Raw genomic sequence first — 18,328 nt, forward strand, 5'->3', positions numbered from 1 at the left:
CTGAGGGAGCAAATGTGTGTTGTTCTCTTGGAAACCGAACTCTCCCACCGCACCCCCCCCCCCCCCCACAGTACTGCTGTGCACTCCATCTACCTGGGAAAGTCTGTTAAAGGGAAAATATAATACAGTCATTTATAGGTGGCCCTAAGCCTGAGGCCCGAGCCTGGGGAATTTAGGGAAATGTCTTCAGTTTGTGTGGTGACTCCATTTTCCTCAGGAGGACCTTTTGTAGAAAAAAGTACCCATCTGAGATTCTATCTGCCCCAGATCCAAGGGGGCAATACTAACCAGGTGCTGATCCTCTGAGACATCCAGAATGGCAAGTCCCATGGTCATTCCTGTCTGAGCTCTCTCCTCTTCCATAGAGCCCATTTTGGGAGCTGGGCCCTGAGCCCAAGGGCGCTTGGGGTAGAATGGTGAGTACGCAGCCAAAATGGTCTGGCTGGTGTTGCATGGCAGATGGGAGGTACGCTCTTGAGTCAACCAAGCCCTGAACCCTCGGTGTCTATAGCCTGCCCAACCACTATATCCTCTTGGGCTCCCATCATAATTGCTCCTTACTCAGTGGCACTTCCTCCTCTGGCCAGGTCACTTCCAATGCTGGGCACCGCTTAGCTGGTGGGAGCGCTGGGGGCCAGGAGGTACATGGGTCCTTTGAGATCCCAATTAAGTCCGTGGCAGCTGTGATAGTCTGAGGTGCAGATGTGGCTCTGGCCAAGAGAGTGACGACATGGACACACAGAAGCAGGACCCACCAAGAACTGGGGTCTGAGGAAAGGTCGGTCAGGTCAGCAGCTGACTGAGCTGGCTATACTAGCTCCTATCTTGACCAGAGAGGAGTTGCCATCCAAGTAAGAATTAACTCTAGCCCAGATTCCTGGGCTCTAACCAGGAATCAAAGCTGGCAGAGGCCCCTCAGTCCCCACCTTTTAGCCGAATGCAGCACAGAGAAGCCTTGGAATGGAGCCAGAGCCACTGTAGCTAAATAGAGGCTGTGAGCAATTCGTCAGGTTGGACAGAGAACTCGCCTCGAGGTGCAAGTCAAGTTAGCCATACTGCTCCATTCTGTTAGGACGCACCTGCACCCACCCATGTCCCTCAGCCCCATGTCCCACCTGGTGTCCAGTTGTGTCTCATGGTCATGATGCATGTGTCAGGAGCTGGCAAGTCTGGCTCTATTTATCTGTAACTTCCTCTGGGGGAAGGTCAGTAAAGGTCAGCCACTGTTACAAGCCTTTGCTTCCTCCAGTCAACTAGTGTTCAAGGGGAGAGTGTTCCTAGATACTAGGTATCCCAAACTGAATCATAACCTTTTTAGGCTCAGTGCCACACGGTGGCCCATCGACATCCTATCCTTTCTCAAGCTCCCTACTTCCCCCAGCTAGCTGTATTCTTCAACACTGTCCTTTCACATCCACAGACTCCCACTGTATCCTTTGAGGCTCTGGGTAGTCCGGAAGCTTCCAGCACAAGCTGTGCTGTCAGTGGGCGCTGCTGTGCCATTATGCAAACACTTCCTCTCATCCCAGCTTTTCTTTTTTTCCATCCCTGCTCTTCATACTTAACAGAATAGTTCCCCAATCCAATATTCCTGCTCTGTTAGGGGAGAAAGGCACAGAGGGGCCAGGGACTTACCTAGGAGTCACAAAGGGAAACAGCACTCTCCCTGCTGACAGAACTGGTTCTGGGAAGGGCAGGAATAGTCAACTTCTGGGAAAACTCCCAATCACAATTTCACTTTCACTTTTGTTCTAACTAGGAATCCCAATCCCCAATCAGGCAGCTCTGCCCCCTTGAGCCAGTGCTCACTGTGGACAGAACTCCCAGTCCCTGCTCTCCAAATACCCACAGGGATGGGCTGTCCACCCGGCTCACCCAGGGTCACCTAAGGTATGAGCTAGATCTAGGCTCTCACAGGTCACTTGGGCTAAGGGTCAAAACTGTTGTCCCTTCGGTTCTTCACAGGCAGCTTTGAGTCCATAGAAGCCTTTGCTTCCTCCAGTCACTTCAGTATTCAAGGGGACAATATACCTAGGTACCAGGTTCCCCAAATTGAATCACTATGACCTCAGTGCCACACTGGTTCATCGAAATCCCAGCCTTTCTCAGGCTCCCCACTTCCCCCAGCTAGCTGTATCATTCAACACTGCCACACCCACAGACCCCCTTGTGTCTCTCATCCCAGTCCCTTCAGCCACAGGTATACCTTCCACACTCAATCGGCTGAACTCTGGGGCGGCCTAACCAGTGCAGGTTCACTAGTTAAGTCTAGATCACCCTACCTGGTTCTCAAGTCCTGAAAGGCTTTCTAGGAGCTCCAAGGCTCAGTGTGGCCCCAAATACCTCACCACAGGAAACAGAGCCACTTCTGCTTGGCCTGTAGAACTCTACCAGCTGGGACTGAGGAGTGCTGACCCTGAATGGCCAGGAAGGCACTTTCCCAGCACTGGCTCCAACAGCTCAGGGGTTGGTCTACGGCAGGAGCAAAACTAGGGTCAGACAAATCAATGTAGCCACATTGAGTGTCATGATAGAAACTCCGGAGGCAGAATGAGTTCTGTGGATTCTATTCTATGCATTATCAAGTGTGGACAAGAGCCATGTCTGTTCCAGATATCTGTAGTCAGGAGGAAAGAGATGGTGATAACAGCCAAGGGGATGAATGGAGCTTGGATGCACCCAGAACATAAAAGTCATAGCTGATTTAGATACAGGAGACTAAAAGCCACATCTCTGCTACACATTTAACTCACATTTCTGTTCTGAGCAACTCCACCTACCTCTTGCCTGAGAATGCAGACTAAAACTCCCTCCGAGACCTAGGTTCACAGGTTAGGCCACCCCAGGGTTGAAGACAATCCACTGGGGGATGGGAGCAGGTGCAGAGAGGAACTGGGCTCCTAAGACCAGAAGTGGCCCCAAAAGGTGGGACTTGGGACTGTTAAGCATGAAAACAGCCTTGGCCTTGTGGGGTGGGGGAGTGAAAGGAGTGCTCTCTGGGCCTTTGACTAGCTCCCATTACCCTGAGGATGGACCCACAGGTGGCATAGGAAGTGGGGTGCTACAGGAAGCTGCAGCTAGGCAAGAGAAGCTGAGGTTTACAGTGGCAGGGGTGGTAGGGTACTGATCTCGGGCAGTAAGAATAGAGAGTCACCTTGGTTTGAAAGGGCCTTATGGGAGGGCAGTACCAACAAATCCAGGCCCCAGCTATTAGCTGGGGGGCAGTAGAGTCAAGACAGTCCAGGGGAGAGGGGACCCCCAGGAAAGAGGTGGTTTAAAAAAAAAAAAAAAAAAAAAAAAAAAAAAAAAGCAGATGGATAGTCAGCTTTCCAGCCCAGCTCATGGAGCTTTATTCAGATGGAGTGACAAGATCCTGTTTGGTACTTGTTGCCCCAGGGGGCTAGGCCACATTTCCCTAGGAACCCAGTACTGCAAGCCCACGCCTTCCCACTTCACCAAACCCTTAGGACTAAGGCTAGGCCTGCCCAGAAGCCCTCTTTTCAGAATTCATATTCACCCAGGCCTTCCTCTTCCTACCCATCCAATGTTCCTACTGTTAGGCCCAGGAAGGGCCCACAAAGGACCAAGCCCACACAGGGTGTTCCCCAGGCAGGGAATCCCCTGCTAGCTTCAGGGTCACACTGTCTTGATGACTGGCAGAAACCAGCACCTATCAGTGTTTCTGCTAGTTGCAGATACAAGCAGACACTCTTAGGCTTTCAGAAAGTACTGTGCAGAGTGGCCTTTGGCACATGTCACCACTTCTGGGCTGAAGAGTCCACTTGCATAAGAGGCTGCAACATACATTGCTACCCACAGTAGCCTCCACAGCCCAGCTATAGATGGTCTCTAGTCCTCCCTGGCAACAGTCCTGCTCAGGGCAATTATCCATGCTCCTCGTTCTTCTAGTAATCCTAAAGCACATTCTTAGGGAATTGTGAGGCCACAGGCCTTCGCGAGTTGGAAAAGTCATCAACGAGGTTCCATTTGCCAAATCAAGCAGTCACATACAATACCCACTGTATGTCCTAAACACAGCTGGAGGGAAGACCCTTTACAGTGCTCATCTGTGGCACTAGTCTGAGCTCTTCCATTGACTGTACCAGGCTTGAGCCCTGCAGAGGGAAGGGAAGGGGAATGGGTGGACTGCGAGGTGCACAGCTACCTGACAACCCACCAGCACTCTCCACCAGAGGTGAGAAGACTCCTTTTAAACCAAAAACATCATGGCTCTGCCCATACCCTCCTCAAGCAGAGTAAGGCCTGGAGGGGGGCTACTCCTATGCTCCGCAATAAAAAAGGTTTTTAAATATATTCATCAAAATAATTTTCTTTTAAAAAGCCCCCCACTGCTGACAGCCCCACTGGCTGGTTCTTGATCATTTCCCTCCCCAACCCAGACAAAGCCGGAGAGGTCCTGAGTGGCCCAAGCGCCCCTTTGAGTCTTTCCCACCCAGGTCTTCGTAGGCAGCGAGGAGTGCCCTGAGGTCCATGACAGGTGGGGTGGATTCTCCACAGATGCACTTCCTGATTACTCCAGGCCCAGGATGTAGTTGATACCTTGCACCAGGCCAATGATGACAGGCTGCCAGGCTACCAAGTACCGAAGCCAGTCTAGCAGCTGTCCATACATGACGTGAGGCCTCTCCCAGCTGTCAGGGTGTTAAGGAGCAAAGGCTACATGCAAGAGCTGTTAGGTTCATCCAGCGTGGTCAGGAGGCCTTCCCTGGCTCTGCTCTACAGCTGAGAGAAAATAAAGCTACCCAGATTCTCATCAGCTCTCCATGTTGGAATGAAGGCTGAACCCAGAGAACAGGGATAAGAGCAGAGGCTGACATGAGGGGGAGAGGGAAGACAGCGCTCCACAACAGCATCCAGGCAGGGCCTCCACGCACCACTTTCTCAGAGATGAGAATGAGACTCTGTGAGAAAACAGCTTGAGATTTACAGACAACCTAGAAACCTACTAGGAAAATGGTAACTCTACCACAGAGTTATACTCCTAGCACCCAGAAATTCTTCCAATGTAGAAAATTCAAGTTTTTCTCTCCACGAAGAGGTTGGGTCTAGGGCAAAGCCAGAAAGGAAAAAGACCCAAGAGGCTGATCACATGGGGCTCACCCCTGGCAGAGACTTGAGGGAGGCCCTGCTGAGGTCAAACGGTCCTGTTGAGTGTTCCTTTCCTCTTATTTCACATCTAAATATAGGGCATGGGGTCTGAGGAAGGAGAGTGTGCCTGGGAAGCCCAGCTCGGAGGAGGAAAACTCAGGAAGTTCATAAATGAAATGGTTGTTGGGGAAGGGCCCTTGAAAGGCACCAGAAATAGCAGTTTGGCCCAGGTCTCTAAGAGCTACAGGAAGCCTCAAGTTTCAGCAAAGTCAGATAATCATAACTGTTCTGGGACAGGACCCCGAGGAACCATGTAGGACACTGGAAAGGGGAGAGTTCAGTCTCCTGTTCAGACTGGGACAGTATCCTAGGAACATCATGTCCCCTAAACAGCCCCATTAGTGTATAGGGAAGAGGGGACAGGGAACCACAGAGCAGAAATGCAGCTAGGGGAAGAGAGGGGACAAGGCTAGGTCCCTGGATCCCACAGGAAGTGAACGTGGAACCAAAGAAGTAGCTGGGTAGGAAGGGGTAGCTCCAAAGAAAATGGGTCTGTATTGCAAGTGGATGGGGATGAGGTCACCTCAATCCATAGGTTCCTTCAGACCCTGCCCAGGCAGAGGTGGTCTATTGTAGCATGCCAGGGATAAGGCATCTCATTAGTAACCAGGAGCCTTACTGACCTTCTGAAAGTTTCCAGGGAATCAAATGAGCTGATACAAGTGGAGAACTTGGGGGCGGGGGGCAAGTGGAGAACTTGCCAGTGGACAGCAAGCCAGTGGTAGCTACTATCACCAGCAGTTTATGGTGAGAGGCTGAGCTGCTGGCCTGTCTCACATCACACCTCATTTCCCTAGAACATAAGCCAAATTGAATGATGAGCACATTCCAGGTTGGGGGTAGGAGGGAGGGCCCAAAAGGACCCAAACACTTGGTCACACTGACAGTACGTTCTTCCCACCACCCAGTCCATCAAGGACCCAAACAAAGGATACGGATTGCTGAACATCCTCTTCAGGTCTACCTTCTCTTTGCAGTAGGGACATGTCTGCTTCTTTCCCACAATGCACCAGCCACGGATACAGAACTCATGGAATCTGAGCACCAGTGGTCAAGGGAAGTGACAGGAAGCTAAATTGGCTTAGTACCATGCATGACTTCAAGGTGCCCATGTACCAGCTTTGGAGAAAGGTTTAAATCTCGGTTTAATTTCTTACCAGCTGTACAATCTAGGACAGATCCCTTCTCTGTGAAACCGTTTCTTTACCAGGGAGTGAGGGTAATGATCCTTAGCTTACAGGGTTGTTATAAGCCAAGAATGGGAGCCTAATAAATATATTAGCAATATAAGAAACGTGGCTCTCGGTAGGGGATCTGATTCTAAAGGGAAGGATTCCATTAGAGTCTGCCCCTGTGATGTGCAGCAGCTTGAGGAGCCTCACTAGCTGCAGCCTCTGGTTCTTTGTCTCAGGCAGTCCATACCCACCTTTTACATGAGGGCAGTCCAGACTGGGGGAAAGGGTGAGAAACTGCAGTTTCTCGTGTGGCTCTCCTATACTCCAACTCTGGGCACCACACCCATGGTCACCACCCTCTTCCCTCCCTGACTGGAATGTGGTCTCAGGAGAGATGCAGCACAAGGCAGGATACACATGATTACAGGAAAGCCTGTATGTGTTCTCAATGATGCCTTCCTCACTGACGTCCACAAAGATCTGCTGCCCACACACAGCACACACGCTGTCGGAAAGGTGTTTGGTAGGCATGCCCGACTCACTGTAGAACTAGAGGGAGAGGAGGGCAGGAAAACTGTGAGAATTTGTAAGGGAAGATGAGGATTGGGGCTTCTGGAGGGGAGGCAAAGTGGCAGGGGAGCTACAGGACAACTTGTAGGATATAAATGCAGCTCGATTTTGCTGGGCCAATGGGGAGAAAGAAATTGAGATACAACAGAACCCAAAAGCTGAGCCGGTCAGTTCCAAGGACAGAGGGAATGGAAGGAGGACTCCAAGCTGAGAAACAGGAACTGTGCCCATAAGCTATTCTGTCATCAAGACTATGTCTCTACCAGACAGACAATAACACTACCCAACATTCAGAAGAGCGTGATGGCAGTCTGGAGACACTTGAGACAGCAGCAGAAGAGGTTCAATCCCTGTGAACAGCATTTGGCAGGATGCCTCAGTCCCACCCTTTAACCCATTAGTTTTACCTCAAGGAATTAAGTAAACAACAACAAAAAAAGCCTTGTGCACACAGATATCCATTTCTGGATTGTTCATAATTGAAGCAAAGACTTCTGTATTTCTTCAGAATGCTAAACAGAATTACTATATGATCTTTGCCATTCCTAGTTATGTATCCCAAAGAAGTGAAAACAAGAACTAACCAACATCTGAACACCAGAGTTCACAGTGACATAATTTACAGCAGTGTAAAAGTGAAACAACTGGGCTGGAGAGATGGCTCAGCGGTTAAGAGCACTGACTACTCTTGCAGAGGACCCGGGTTCGATTCCCAGCACCTACATGGCGGCTAACAACCGTCCTTAACTCCAGTTCCAGGGGAATCTGAAGCCCTCTTCTGACCTCCATGGCTTTGTACGACACAGGTGCACTCACATACATGCAGGCAATACATGTATGTATTATAAAAATAATATAATATATACATAAAAAAATGAAACAACCCAAATGTTCAACAGAGCAATGGATGAACAAAATGTGGAGTGACCTCATGGTACAATAATGCAATATGTGACTCCAAAATGTGGTGTATACACACAATAGAATAGCCACGAAAAGGAATGATGCATTAATAAATGTTACACATTGATGAGCTTTGAAAAATACTATATAAAGTGATCGAGGCTGGAGAGATGGCTCAGTGGCTAAGAACACTGGCTGCTCTTGCAGGGAACCTGGGTTCAAATTCCACCACCCACATGGGCTGCTAACAACCATCTGTACTCCAGTTCCAAGGGATCCAACGCCCGCTTTCATCTTCTATGGGCACGGCATGACACAAGTGCACTTACATACATGCAGGTATAACACTCATACACATAAAAAATAACTGGGTGTGATGGTGCACACCTTTAATCCAGCACTCAGGAGGCAGAGGCAGGTGGATCTGTGTGAGTTCAAGGCCAACCTGGTCTACATAGCAAGTTCCAGACCAGCTGAGGCTACAAGGAGACCCTGTCTAAAAAACATGAAAATAAATAAATCTTTAAAAAAATTTTTAAAGAAAAATACTATAAGGTGAAATAAGACACATACCAAAAGATATAAAGATAGACTATATATAAAAAAATTTTAATGTGTACAAGTGTAATTGCCTGCACGCATGTGAGTGCACCCATGTCGTGCAATGCCGTGGAGGTCAGAAGAGGGCTTTGGATTCCCCTGGAACTGGAGTTAAGAATGGTTCGAAGCCGCCATGTGGGTGCTGGGAATTGAACCCGGGTCCTCTGCGAGAGCAGTCAGACCACTTAACCACTGAGCCATCTCTCCAGCGCCAACCAAAAGAAAAATATTTTATGACTCCACTCAACTTGAAGTATCTACAACAGGAATATTCAAAGAGACAGGAAGTAAAGATAACAAGGGACTGACTGGAGGAAGTAAAGGGAAGTCACTGTTAGATGGGCTGTTTGTTTGGGATAGTGAGAAATGTTGGGGCCAGAAAGGTGACAAGTGCACAGCCCTGTGAGTATAGATAATACACTAAACTGGGCACTTAGAAATGCTTAAAATAGCACAAGGTGTGGTAGCACACAAGGTGTGTTAACTGTAATCACAGCTCTTGGGAAACTGAAGTAGGAAGATAGCAAGTTGTAGTGCAGCCAGGGCTACGTGGCAAGATCCTGTCTCAAAAACCTCAAAAGGACCCAAAAAGTTAAAAGGGGAGTTCTATGTTTACTATAAATACAAATATCACACTATACAGCCATTCTTTTTATCTTGTTTTTGAGACAGGTTCTCACCAAATAGTCCAGGTTAGTCTTGAACATACAACCTTCCCGAGTCCTACAATTACAGTCATATGCCACCATGCCCTGCTTTATACCAACAACTGCAAAAACTAATTTAAAGTGAGGTAGGAAAAAGGAACAACAGCTGCTCAAGATATAATACTAAGTATTAAACACAGGGTATATAACTGGATGTACAGGGCTAAGGATATAGGTTAAATTGGTAGAGTACATGCTTGGCATGCATGAAGCCCTGGGTTTGATCCCCAGCACTAAATAAAAACAGGTGAAGTGATGCGTGCCTGTAATCTGAGCACATGGAAGATGGAAGAAGGAGGATCAGAAATTAAAGATCATCCTCCACGACACAGCAAGGTCAACACCAACCTGGGCTACATTAGACCCTGTCTCAAAAAAATAAAAACAAAAAATAATTGGATGTACAGCATTATTGATGCCATAAGTAGAGATGAGCCCAAGTCTTTGCAAAGAAAAGTAGAAGGAACTATATCATTAAGATTAAAGATTATTTGTTCCCATGGTTAATTCTAATGATGTCCAATTCCATGCTCAAATACTCCAGAAAGCTTCTCCTTGTTGCTTACTGTATCTACTAGCACTCGCCTACCAAAGAAAAACCTTCAAATTTGAGGTTAAAGTTTTGTAAGATCAATAGGTTTTCTTTAAAGAAAAAAACAAAAACATAAAATTGGCCATCATAATCTTTTTTGGAGGAAATGGGGATCCTGGGGATTAGACCTAGCGCCTCACACATGCTGTACAAAGGCTCTACAGCTGGGCCATATCTATAGCCTCTTGATTTTAAAATGTACAAATTCAGTCATCTTAAACAGAGCTTTCACCAGAATGGCTGGCTTTTTTTTTGTTTGTTTTTTGTTTTTGAGATAGAGTCTATCACCATGTAGCCCTGGCAGTCCGGGGAACTCACTATGTAGACTAGGCTGGCTTGGAATTCAGAGAGATACACCTGGCTCTTCCTCTTAAGTGCTGGAATTAAAGGCATGCACCACCACATCCAGCTTATTTTCATTCATAAGTATGTGTATATAGGGGGAGCAATGTGCATGTGTGCAGGTTGCCTATGGAGTCCAAAAGAGGGCATCGGATCCCCTAGAGCTGGAGTAAGCTGCCTGATGTTGATGCTGGGAACTGAACTCAGGTCCTTTGTGAGAACAGCACCCATTCTTAACTGCTGAACCATCTCTCCAGATCCCTCCAGTTTTTCATTTTCCAAAACTGTATAATCAGGGGCAGCACTCTTTTTTATTTTATTCTTTTTTTTGTGTGTGTGTGTGTGTGTGTCCTTTTGAGACAGGGTCTCCCTGTAGCCCCAGGTGGCCTGGAACTCATTATGTAGACCAAGCTGGCCTTGAACTCACAGAGATCCACCTGTTTCTGCCTTCCCAGTGCTGGGATTAAAGGCATTGCACCACCATGCCTGGCCCTACCACTCTTAAAAAAGGAAATGGCTGGGGAGATGGCCCAATGAGTAAAATGCTCACCGTGTAAGATCAAGGACCTGGGTTTGGAGCCCCAGGATTCATGTTAAGGAGAACGAGAGAGAGGGAGTACAGGAAAGGGGGAAGAAGGAGAAAGAAAACCAGCCAGTCAGGGGCAGCACATGTCTGTATCCCAGCACTGGGAAAATAGACAGGTGGCTCCTGGGGGCTTGCTGGCCAGCCAGCATAGCTAAAGCAGCAAGCCTCAGGTTCAGTGAGAGGCCCTGTTTCAAAAGATAAAGGACAGCAATGGGGGAAGACACTCTGCATTGACCTCTGCCTGCCACATGCTATGCACAGGTGAGCACATCTATGTATCACACACACAGAGGGAAACAAATACATTTACTTAAACGACAGAAGATAAGCATATCCCACTAACCAAAAGTCCATGAATACAGAGTTTCCTGCCTTTGCCTGCTTGAAAAATCTTAAGTAACCTTATTTCCAGCACAGAACCCCAGAGCCACCCTATTACTCAGAAGACTAAAATCCAGAAAAGGAAAGAAGATGGGACCAGAATCCAGACCCCAATTACTGCTCAAGTCCTACCCACCACCCCACTGGTTAAGGTGTTCCATCAACAGTTGCTGAATGCTATGGAAGACCAGTGCTACACTTCCCAAGTTACCCAAGAGGTTCTTATTTATCGGGTGCAAAAAGCAACTGAAAGGGATACCTGGAATCAGAGGCAGGGCCCAGACCTGTGGGGCACACAAACTGCAATTCTTAAAAGCTGAAATCTAAGAATGTTGCACTGTGGGGCACCTCAGATGTCCACCTCTCCAAAGCTCAACAAGCTTGGCACCCTGACCAGGTTCTCCAGACACTTAGTGGCGAAGTTGATTTGCTTACCAGGAAAGATAACTAGCATCAACTAAGAGTGGAAACTGTGAGGCTCTGAGGAGGAGGCTGTGCTGGCCTGGGAATACAATTCAGCAAATGCCTCCTTGAATGTGTACCTGATCGCTCAGTGAATGAAAAAATGCAGCATGGAGTCAGCAGAATGCTAAAGAAAGGCTTTTCTGGAATGTCTTCTGGCTTAGAATTTCTAGGCATATCAACTGAACAGAGAAAGCAGGCACCAGCAGATTCCAGCCTAGGTCTGGCTTGAGTCCCTGTACACCTGTGAACAAAACACGGCCACTTATCCTGGCCCAGAGCACTGACAGTAAAAGAATCAAGAACCCCCAACTCAAGAGGTGGTTACAGTTCTAAAGAAAAGCTTTACATCAATGCAGGTCACAGTTCTACCCTCAAGATGTAAGATCACAGGGAACTTAGATGTGGCCAAGATGGTGGGAGGAAAGTCCAGGGAAGTTTGTTAGGACCCTGGTTTTCAGTGTTTCCTAAGGTCAATGTGACAACAGACAGGCAAGTTTAAAATCCCACAGGCTATTTCAACACAGTCACTAAATGAGTCAAGTCAGGAAATCCCTAGCAACCCCATGATCACAGAAACCACACAAGAGCCTGGATTAAGAAGCACTGAGGAGCTGGGTGTGGTGGAACATGCCTATAATCGTAGGACTCAAGAGGCATAGGCAAGAGGATCACTGCAGGTTTGCAAGTTCAAGGTCAGCCTGGGCTACACAGTAAATTCCAAGACAGCCAGACATACATATGGAGACACTGTCTCTAGGTAGGTAGGTATGTAGGTAGGTAGATAGATACACAGACAGACAGATAAAAATAATAATAAATTAAAAAGCAGGAGGTCTAGTAGGGCAAAGAATAGGGAGGCAGATTTCAATTAAATCAAGAGCCTCCTTGGAAAGGGCTCAAGGGTTCACGTGGTACAGACACAACTTCAATCATGTGTTACTATCTTGGTGACCTTGAACAAGCAACTCAAACCTTTCCTTCCTCCCATACAATCAGTCATTGAACTAGGGCGATAATGCAATGCTAAGAAACAGCTCTTGCCTCTATCCTCATGGAACCTACAGCTAAGGGAAAATGGTATTTAAAAAGTCAACATCCAAGCCAGGCGTGGTGGCGCACGCCTGTAGTCCCAGCACTCGGGAGGCAGAGGCAGGAGGATCTCTGTGAGTTCAAGGTCAGCCTGGTCTACACAGTGATTTCCAGGACAGCTGGGGTTACAGGGAGACCCCCCCCAAAAAATTTATTTATTATTATTATTTTATGTGTACGAGTGCATTGCCTGCATGCGAGTATACCCTGTCATACAATGCCAAGGAGGTTAGAAGAGAGCTTCGTATTCCCCTGGAGCTGGAGTTAAGGACAGTTCGTAGCCGCCATATGGGTGCTAGGAATCAAACCCAGGTCCTCTGCAAGAGCAGTCAGTGTTCTTAACAACTGAGCCATCTCTCCAGCCCCCAGACTCAAAATTTTAAGATCACAATCTATCTTCTGTGTGAGGACAAAGTTAGAGATGAACCCTCACCGGCCCCCAAACAGAGGATTAAAAAAATTTTTTTTTTAAGATTTCTGGGGGCCGGAGAGATGGCTCAGCGGTTAAGAGCACTGACTGCTCTTGCAGAGGACCCGGGTTTGATTTCCAGCACCCACATGGCGACTACAAACCATCCTTAACTCCAGTTCCAGGGGACTCCGAAGCTCTCTCCTGACCTCTGAGGCATTGCACGACACGGGTGTACTCACATACATGCAGTCAATACACTCATACACATAAAATGAAAATAACAAAAATATAAAAAAAAAATAAATAAATAAAAAAGATTTCTGGCTATAGTGCTGTATGTGTTCCTGGCACTTGGGAGACAGAGACAGGAGCAAGTTCAAGGTCTAACTATCAAGTTCCAGTGCCAGGCAGGGAAGTACACAGCAAAAACATATCTTTAAAAATAAAAAAATAGCCAGGCATGGTGGCACATGACTGTAGTCCCAGCACTTGGGAGGCAGAGGCAGGCAGATCTCTGTGAGTTCAATGACAGCCTGGTCTACATAGTGAGTTCCAGGACAGCTGGGGCTACAGGGAGACCCTGCTTCAAAAATTCCCAGCACCCACATGGTAGCTACAAACTGTTCTTAACTCCAGTTCCAGGGAAATGTGAAGCCCTCTTCTGCCCTCTGCAGCACTGCATGACACGGGTGTACTCACATGCATGCAGGCGATACACTCATACACATAAAATAAAAATAATAAAATAATAATAATAATGTTTAAAAAGTACATGGGGGGCTGGAGAGATGACTCAGCAGTTAAGAGAATTGGCTGCTCTTGCAGGGGACCCAGGTTTGGTTTCCTGTACCCACATGGCAGCTAACAACCATCAGTAACTTCAGTTCCAAGGAATTTGACATCCTCTTCTGGCCTCCATGGGCATTGCTTGACATGTGTATTTACATACATGCAGGAAAAACACTCATACACAGAAAATAAAAATAAATAAATAAATAAATAAATAAATAAATAAATAAATAAATAAATAGAATTAAGTGCATGGGTGGGGTTGGAGAGATGGCTCAGAGGTTAAGAGCATGGATTGCTCTTGCAGAAGACCAGTTTCAGTTCCCAGCACCCAAGTCAGGTGGCACACAAACACCTGTAACACCAACTCCAGGGGGATCTGATGCCTCTGGCCTGAGGGTACTCACTGTGTGCACACACACCATACCCACACCCACACCCTCACATAAGTTACAGTAATAAAATAAAAAATATAAATATGGGGACTGAAGAGATGGCTCAGCAGTTAAGAGGACCCAGGTTCGGTTCCCAGCACTCACATGGTGGCCAAGAACCATCTGTAACACAAGATCCTGGATCCAATGCCCTCTTCTGACCTCCAAGGGCATTGCATGATATGGGTACAGTTACATACATGCAGGCAATATACTAATACACATAAAATAAAAAATAATATATATATATGTAATAAAAATACAAAGTACATGGAAAATACCAAGTGAACATAGAGGTAAAGTAGCTTGTGCCAGAGCACACAGCTAATTAACTGGAAGTAGATTAGAATCTGACATCAGCCTAACCCCAAACTCCTACTTCTTTCCCTATTTCAAGTCAAGAAGATGAGGTAGATAGTCCTGTTCTGGTGTTTTCTGGGAACTCTGAGGAACAGGAGGTAAGCCTGAGGACAGGCACTTCCTGAGAAGATAAAGGACAAGGCAGGACAGGCAAAGGGACAGGCTATACTCCCTGCTTCTCAGGAAGTCCCTCAGAGGAAGAAGTGTAAGAAAACATTTCGCAATCCCTCCCCCCACACAGCATGACTTTTGGTATAAGCAGACACTATACTGACTGGCTGTCACAAGCTTATGATTTCATAATGGCCCTCTAGAACAGGCAGCCTCCATCTAGGGTCCCTTAACTCAATTTAAGAAGTTACTGTAATGCCAGGCATGGTAGCGCACGCCTTTAGTCCCAGCACTCAGGAGGCAGAGGCAGGCGGGTCTCTGTGAGTTCGAGGCCAGCCTGGTCTACATAGCGAGTTCCAGGCCGGCTGGGGCTACAGAGAGACCATGTCTCAAACAAACAAAAATAAATAAATAAATAGATATAAAAGAAGTTACTGTAGTTCAGATTACAGGTGTCTCCACGAGTAAAAGAAAACTGTTCTAAACAGAGCAATGCACAGCACTAGAAAGGAGCTGAGAATGTATGTCACTATGATTATAAAGTCCTGAGATTAGCTACACAAGGATCTCTTCAGGTCAAACCATTATCCACAAGACTTGAATTAGATCTAGTTTCTGACTGAGGTCTAAACGGGGAAACAGTTATAAAATCAACTATAATTCTCTGGGACAGAAGTTATGATCTTAAAATGTATAAAAGACTAAAAGTAAACGAGACTGAAATGTGGTATGTAATACAACAGAATATGGACTATTATTCATCCTTTTAAAGGAAGGAAATTCTAAAGCCCAGCATGGTGGTACACGCCTTTAGTCCCAGCACTCGGGAGGCAGAGGCAAGTAGATCTCTGAGATCAAGGTGAGCATAGTCAACATAGAGAGTTCCAGGACAGCTGGGGAGGGGGTGTTTTCATCAGGAACAAGGCTCTAGGTGTGGACATTCACAGTGGTTGTGAAGAAGTCAATTCTAAGTGGTGAGTGTAAAGAGGTGGAATGTGCAAGAGCAGAATGCAGGCAGTCTGCCAAGTCACTCTGATCGTTCTTGTACGCTGACAGTTTGTTTTCCTGCTATCACCCTCAATCCTTCAATAAAGACCAACATGATGATCCCTCCCCTCCTTGCTCCCCCAGTCCATCCTTGGGCCTACTGTTAATGAATCTGCATGAGTGGCATGGAGCAGTGCAGAGACTAGGGAGATCCCTTAAGGGGAGGGAATGAGGACTTCTGGTAGCTGTCATATTCAGTCACTAATAATACCTCAAGAGCATGAATGAGGCCCGGTTATTTAGGGGAGTCTAGAGGCCCCAGTTACTTAGGGGACTCCAGTGTAACAATTCCATCCCCTGGGGGAGAAGCTAACTGGTTGTATCAACTCTGAGCTTAGTTCTGTCAGACCCAGGACGAATTCTGCAGATTGGTGATTACTGATCCATCTGAGGAAATAAAGGCTAGGCTTAAGATGGCAGCTAATAATAACCTTGAAATGAAAGTTAGCAACAGCCCAGGAAAATCAAAAGGAAGAAATCAGTAGTGGGTAAAGCAGAGAAAAGTAGCAAAACTGCTATGAGAAACTGGCTATGCCACAGAAGCAATCTTACTAAATGTCCCTTGCCAAGTATAAAGTTAATACTCAGATGTCACAGGGCCTGCAAATCTCTTCTGGAGAATGAACTAGTTGAAGATCTGAAGGCTACACAGATAAGAAAGTAAAAGAAAGTTAGAAGTGAGTAATAGGCTATGGTATTAGTCTGCTTTTCATTACCATAACAAAATACCTAAGGCTGGGTACTTGTGAAGAAAGAAGATTTCATTCACTTCAGTTTTGGAGGTTGAAGTCCAAGCAGCACAGCACTGGATTGGGCAAGGGCCCCTTCAACTCTATTACCTCATGGAAGATGACATCATAGTGTGGGAACACAAGCAGGTGGGAAATATCAAATCCAGTCAGGAAGCAAGGAACAACTCAAAGACTCACTCCTGTAACAACTGGATCTGGTAATAACTAACTTGGGGGCCATGAGAATGATTTTAATCCCTCTCAAGGGCACAGCCAAATGACCTCAACTATACTTTACCTCTTAGAGACCCCACAACCTCAACAACTCCAGGGCAAGGACCGAGCCTCCAACACATGAACTCTTAGAGACACTCTCAAACCATATCCAATTTGTTCCAGAACAGGAAAAATAAAATTAATTTCATTATACTGAGAAAGATTTGACCTAACACTGTATTTGACTAAAGTTACCCAGGGAAATGGGAGACATTCCTTAGGAGGGGTCACTTGGGTGGGTCTGGGAATACTTGCGCTGCTTAAACAATTACAAAAAGAATGTATTACTTTTATTAAAAATCAAAACTACAGGATCAGAGAGATGGCTCAGTGGTTAAGAGCACTGGCTGCTCTTGCAGAAGACCTGGGTTTGGTTCCCAGCACATAATGGCGGCTAGCAACCATCTGTAACTCCAGTTCCAGGAAATCTGATGCCCTCTTCTGGCCTCCATGGGCACTGCATGACACAGATGCACTTACATATATGCAGGCAATAACTCATACACATAAAAATAATTTTTTAAAGTATTAAAAAAACTACAAAAATAAACTTTTAAAATTTTTATCTATTATTTTTTATTTTATGTGTATGCGTGTATTACCTGCATGTGTGTAAGTGCAGCTGTGTTGTGCAATGCCCTTGAAGTTAGAAGACGGAGGTGGATTCCCTTGGAACTGAGGTTACAGACAATTGTTAGCCGCCATGTGGGTGCTGTGAATCGAACCTGCGTTTTCTGCAAGAGCAGTCAGTGCTCTTAACCACTGAGCCATCTCTCCAGCCCCCCTATTTTTTTTTTTTTTAAATGGCAATCAAACTAGGGATGTTTACTTGGGTCTCTGAGCTTGGTTGTTATTTTAACGTATGTTAAGCCTGAGGCAACTCCTGATGGTCTTGTAGTGCTTCCTATCTCTGTGAACAGTTGTGGAAAGGCACTATCTACTCACACTTCCTTCGTGCTTTTTCTTTCAATCTCAGGAACCAAACTATATCCTGTCAAATTTACCTCCAAAATACTTCTCAAATTAGTCTCTCCCTTTCCACCATCTCTACTTTCATCTAAGATACCTTTATCTTGCTTAGATTACCTATCTCTTCAAGGGATCCAATCTAACCTGTGGACCCTCTTCTAATCTATTTTCTATCCAGATGATCTTTACTGAACACAAATCTGATCGTCATTCTCTGCCTTAGTCTGTGTTTTTAGTCTAAAAATGTTAATCTTGGATGACTAGATGGCTCAAGCACGTAAAGCACCTGCCATGCATGCAAGATGACCTGAGCTCAATCCACAGAGCCCACTTGATGGTGGAAGAACAGAACCCATAACAAAATTATTCTCTGACCTCCGCACAAATGCAATCACCTACCCCTACCCCCCACCTCCTACATCATCACACTCATACATACTCAGGAAGCAGAGGCAAGCAGATCTCTGGTCTACATAGTGAGTTCCAGGCCAGCTGTGGCTACAGGAGACCCTGTCTTTAAAAAAAATATATTAACTACAAAAATAAAGCATTATAAAAGGTTTAAGAAAAGGAAAAAATCTATTATATATCTTAGTTTTCCCCCTGTGCCCTTTTTCCAC

At 46.2% G+C, this 18,328-nt stretch overlaps 2 protein-coding genes across 4 annotated transcripts in view; both read right to left on the reverse strand.

Annotated features, from left to right (window-relative positions):
* Il18bp (interleukin 18 binding protein) overlaps positions 1-3,276 on the reverse strand; it is a 4,757-nt gene extending 1,481 nt beyond the window's left edge. The window contains exons 1-3 of one of the 2 annotated variants that reach the window (XM_008854075.3): positions 1,636-3,276; positions 1,116-1,195; positions 562-768 (exon numbers count right to left, since the gene is read on the reverse strand). In XM_008854075.3, the coding sequence (XP_008852297.1) occupies positions 562-768; positions 1,116-1,143 (235 nt within the window). In that variant the 5' untranslated portion in view covers positions 1,144-1,195; positions 1,636-3,276. Of the gene's footprint in view, positions 1-561; positions 769-1,115 lie in introns of both variants that reach the window. The other variant, XM_029556619.1, reaches the window with a different exon arrangement.
* Positions 3,277-4,033: 757 nt separating this feature from the next.
* Rnf121 (ring finger protein 121) overlaps positions 4,034-18,328 on the reverse strand; it is a 63,518-nt gene continuing 49,223 nt past the window's right edge. The window contains exons 7-9 of one of the 2 annotated variants that reach the window (XM_008854073.3): positions 6,760-6,893; positions 6,105-6,206; positions 4,034-4,652 (exon numbers count right to left, since the gene is read on the reverse strand). In XM_008854073.3, coding sequence (XP_008852295.1) covers positions 4,532-4,652; positions 6,105-6,206; positions 6,760-6,893 — 357 coding nt within the window. In that variant the 3' untranslated portion in view covers positions 4,034-4,531. The remainder of the gene's footprint in view (positions 4,653-6,104; positions 6,207-6,759; positions 6,894-18,328) is intronic. The other variant, XM_029556618.1, reaches the window with a different exon arrangement.

Source organism: Nannospalax galili, unplaced genomic scaffold, assembly GCF_000622305.1.
Source record: "Nannospalax galili isolate Female #2095 unplaced genomic scaffold, S.galili_v1.0 scaffold1387, whole genome shotgun sequence".
Classification (NCBI taxonomy): Eukaryota; Metazoa; Chordata; class Mammalia; order Rodentia; family Spalacidae; genus Nannospalax; species Nannospalax galili.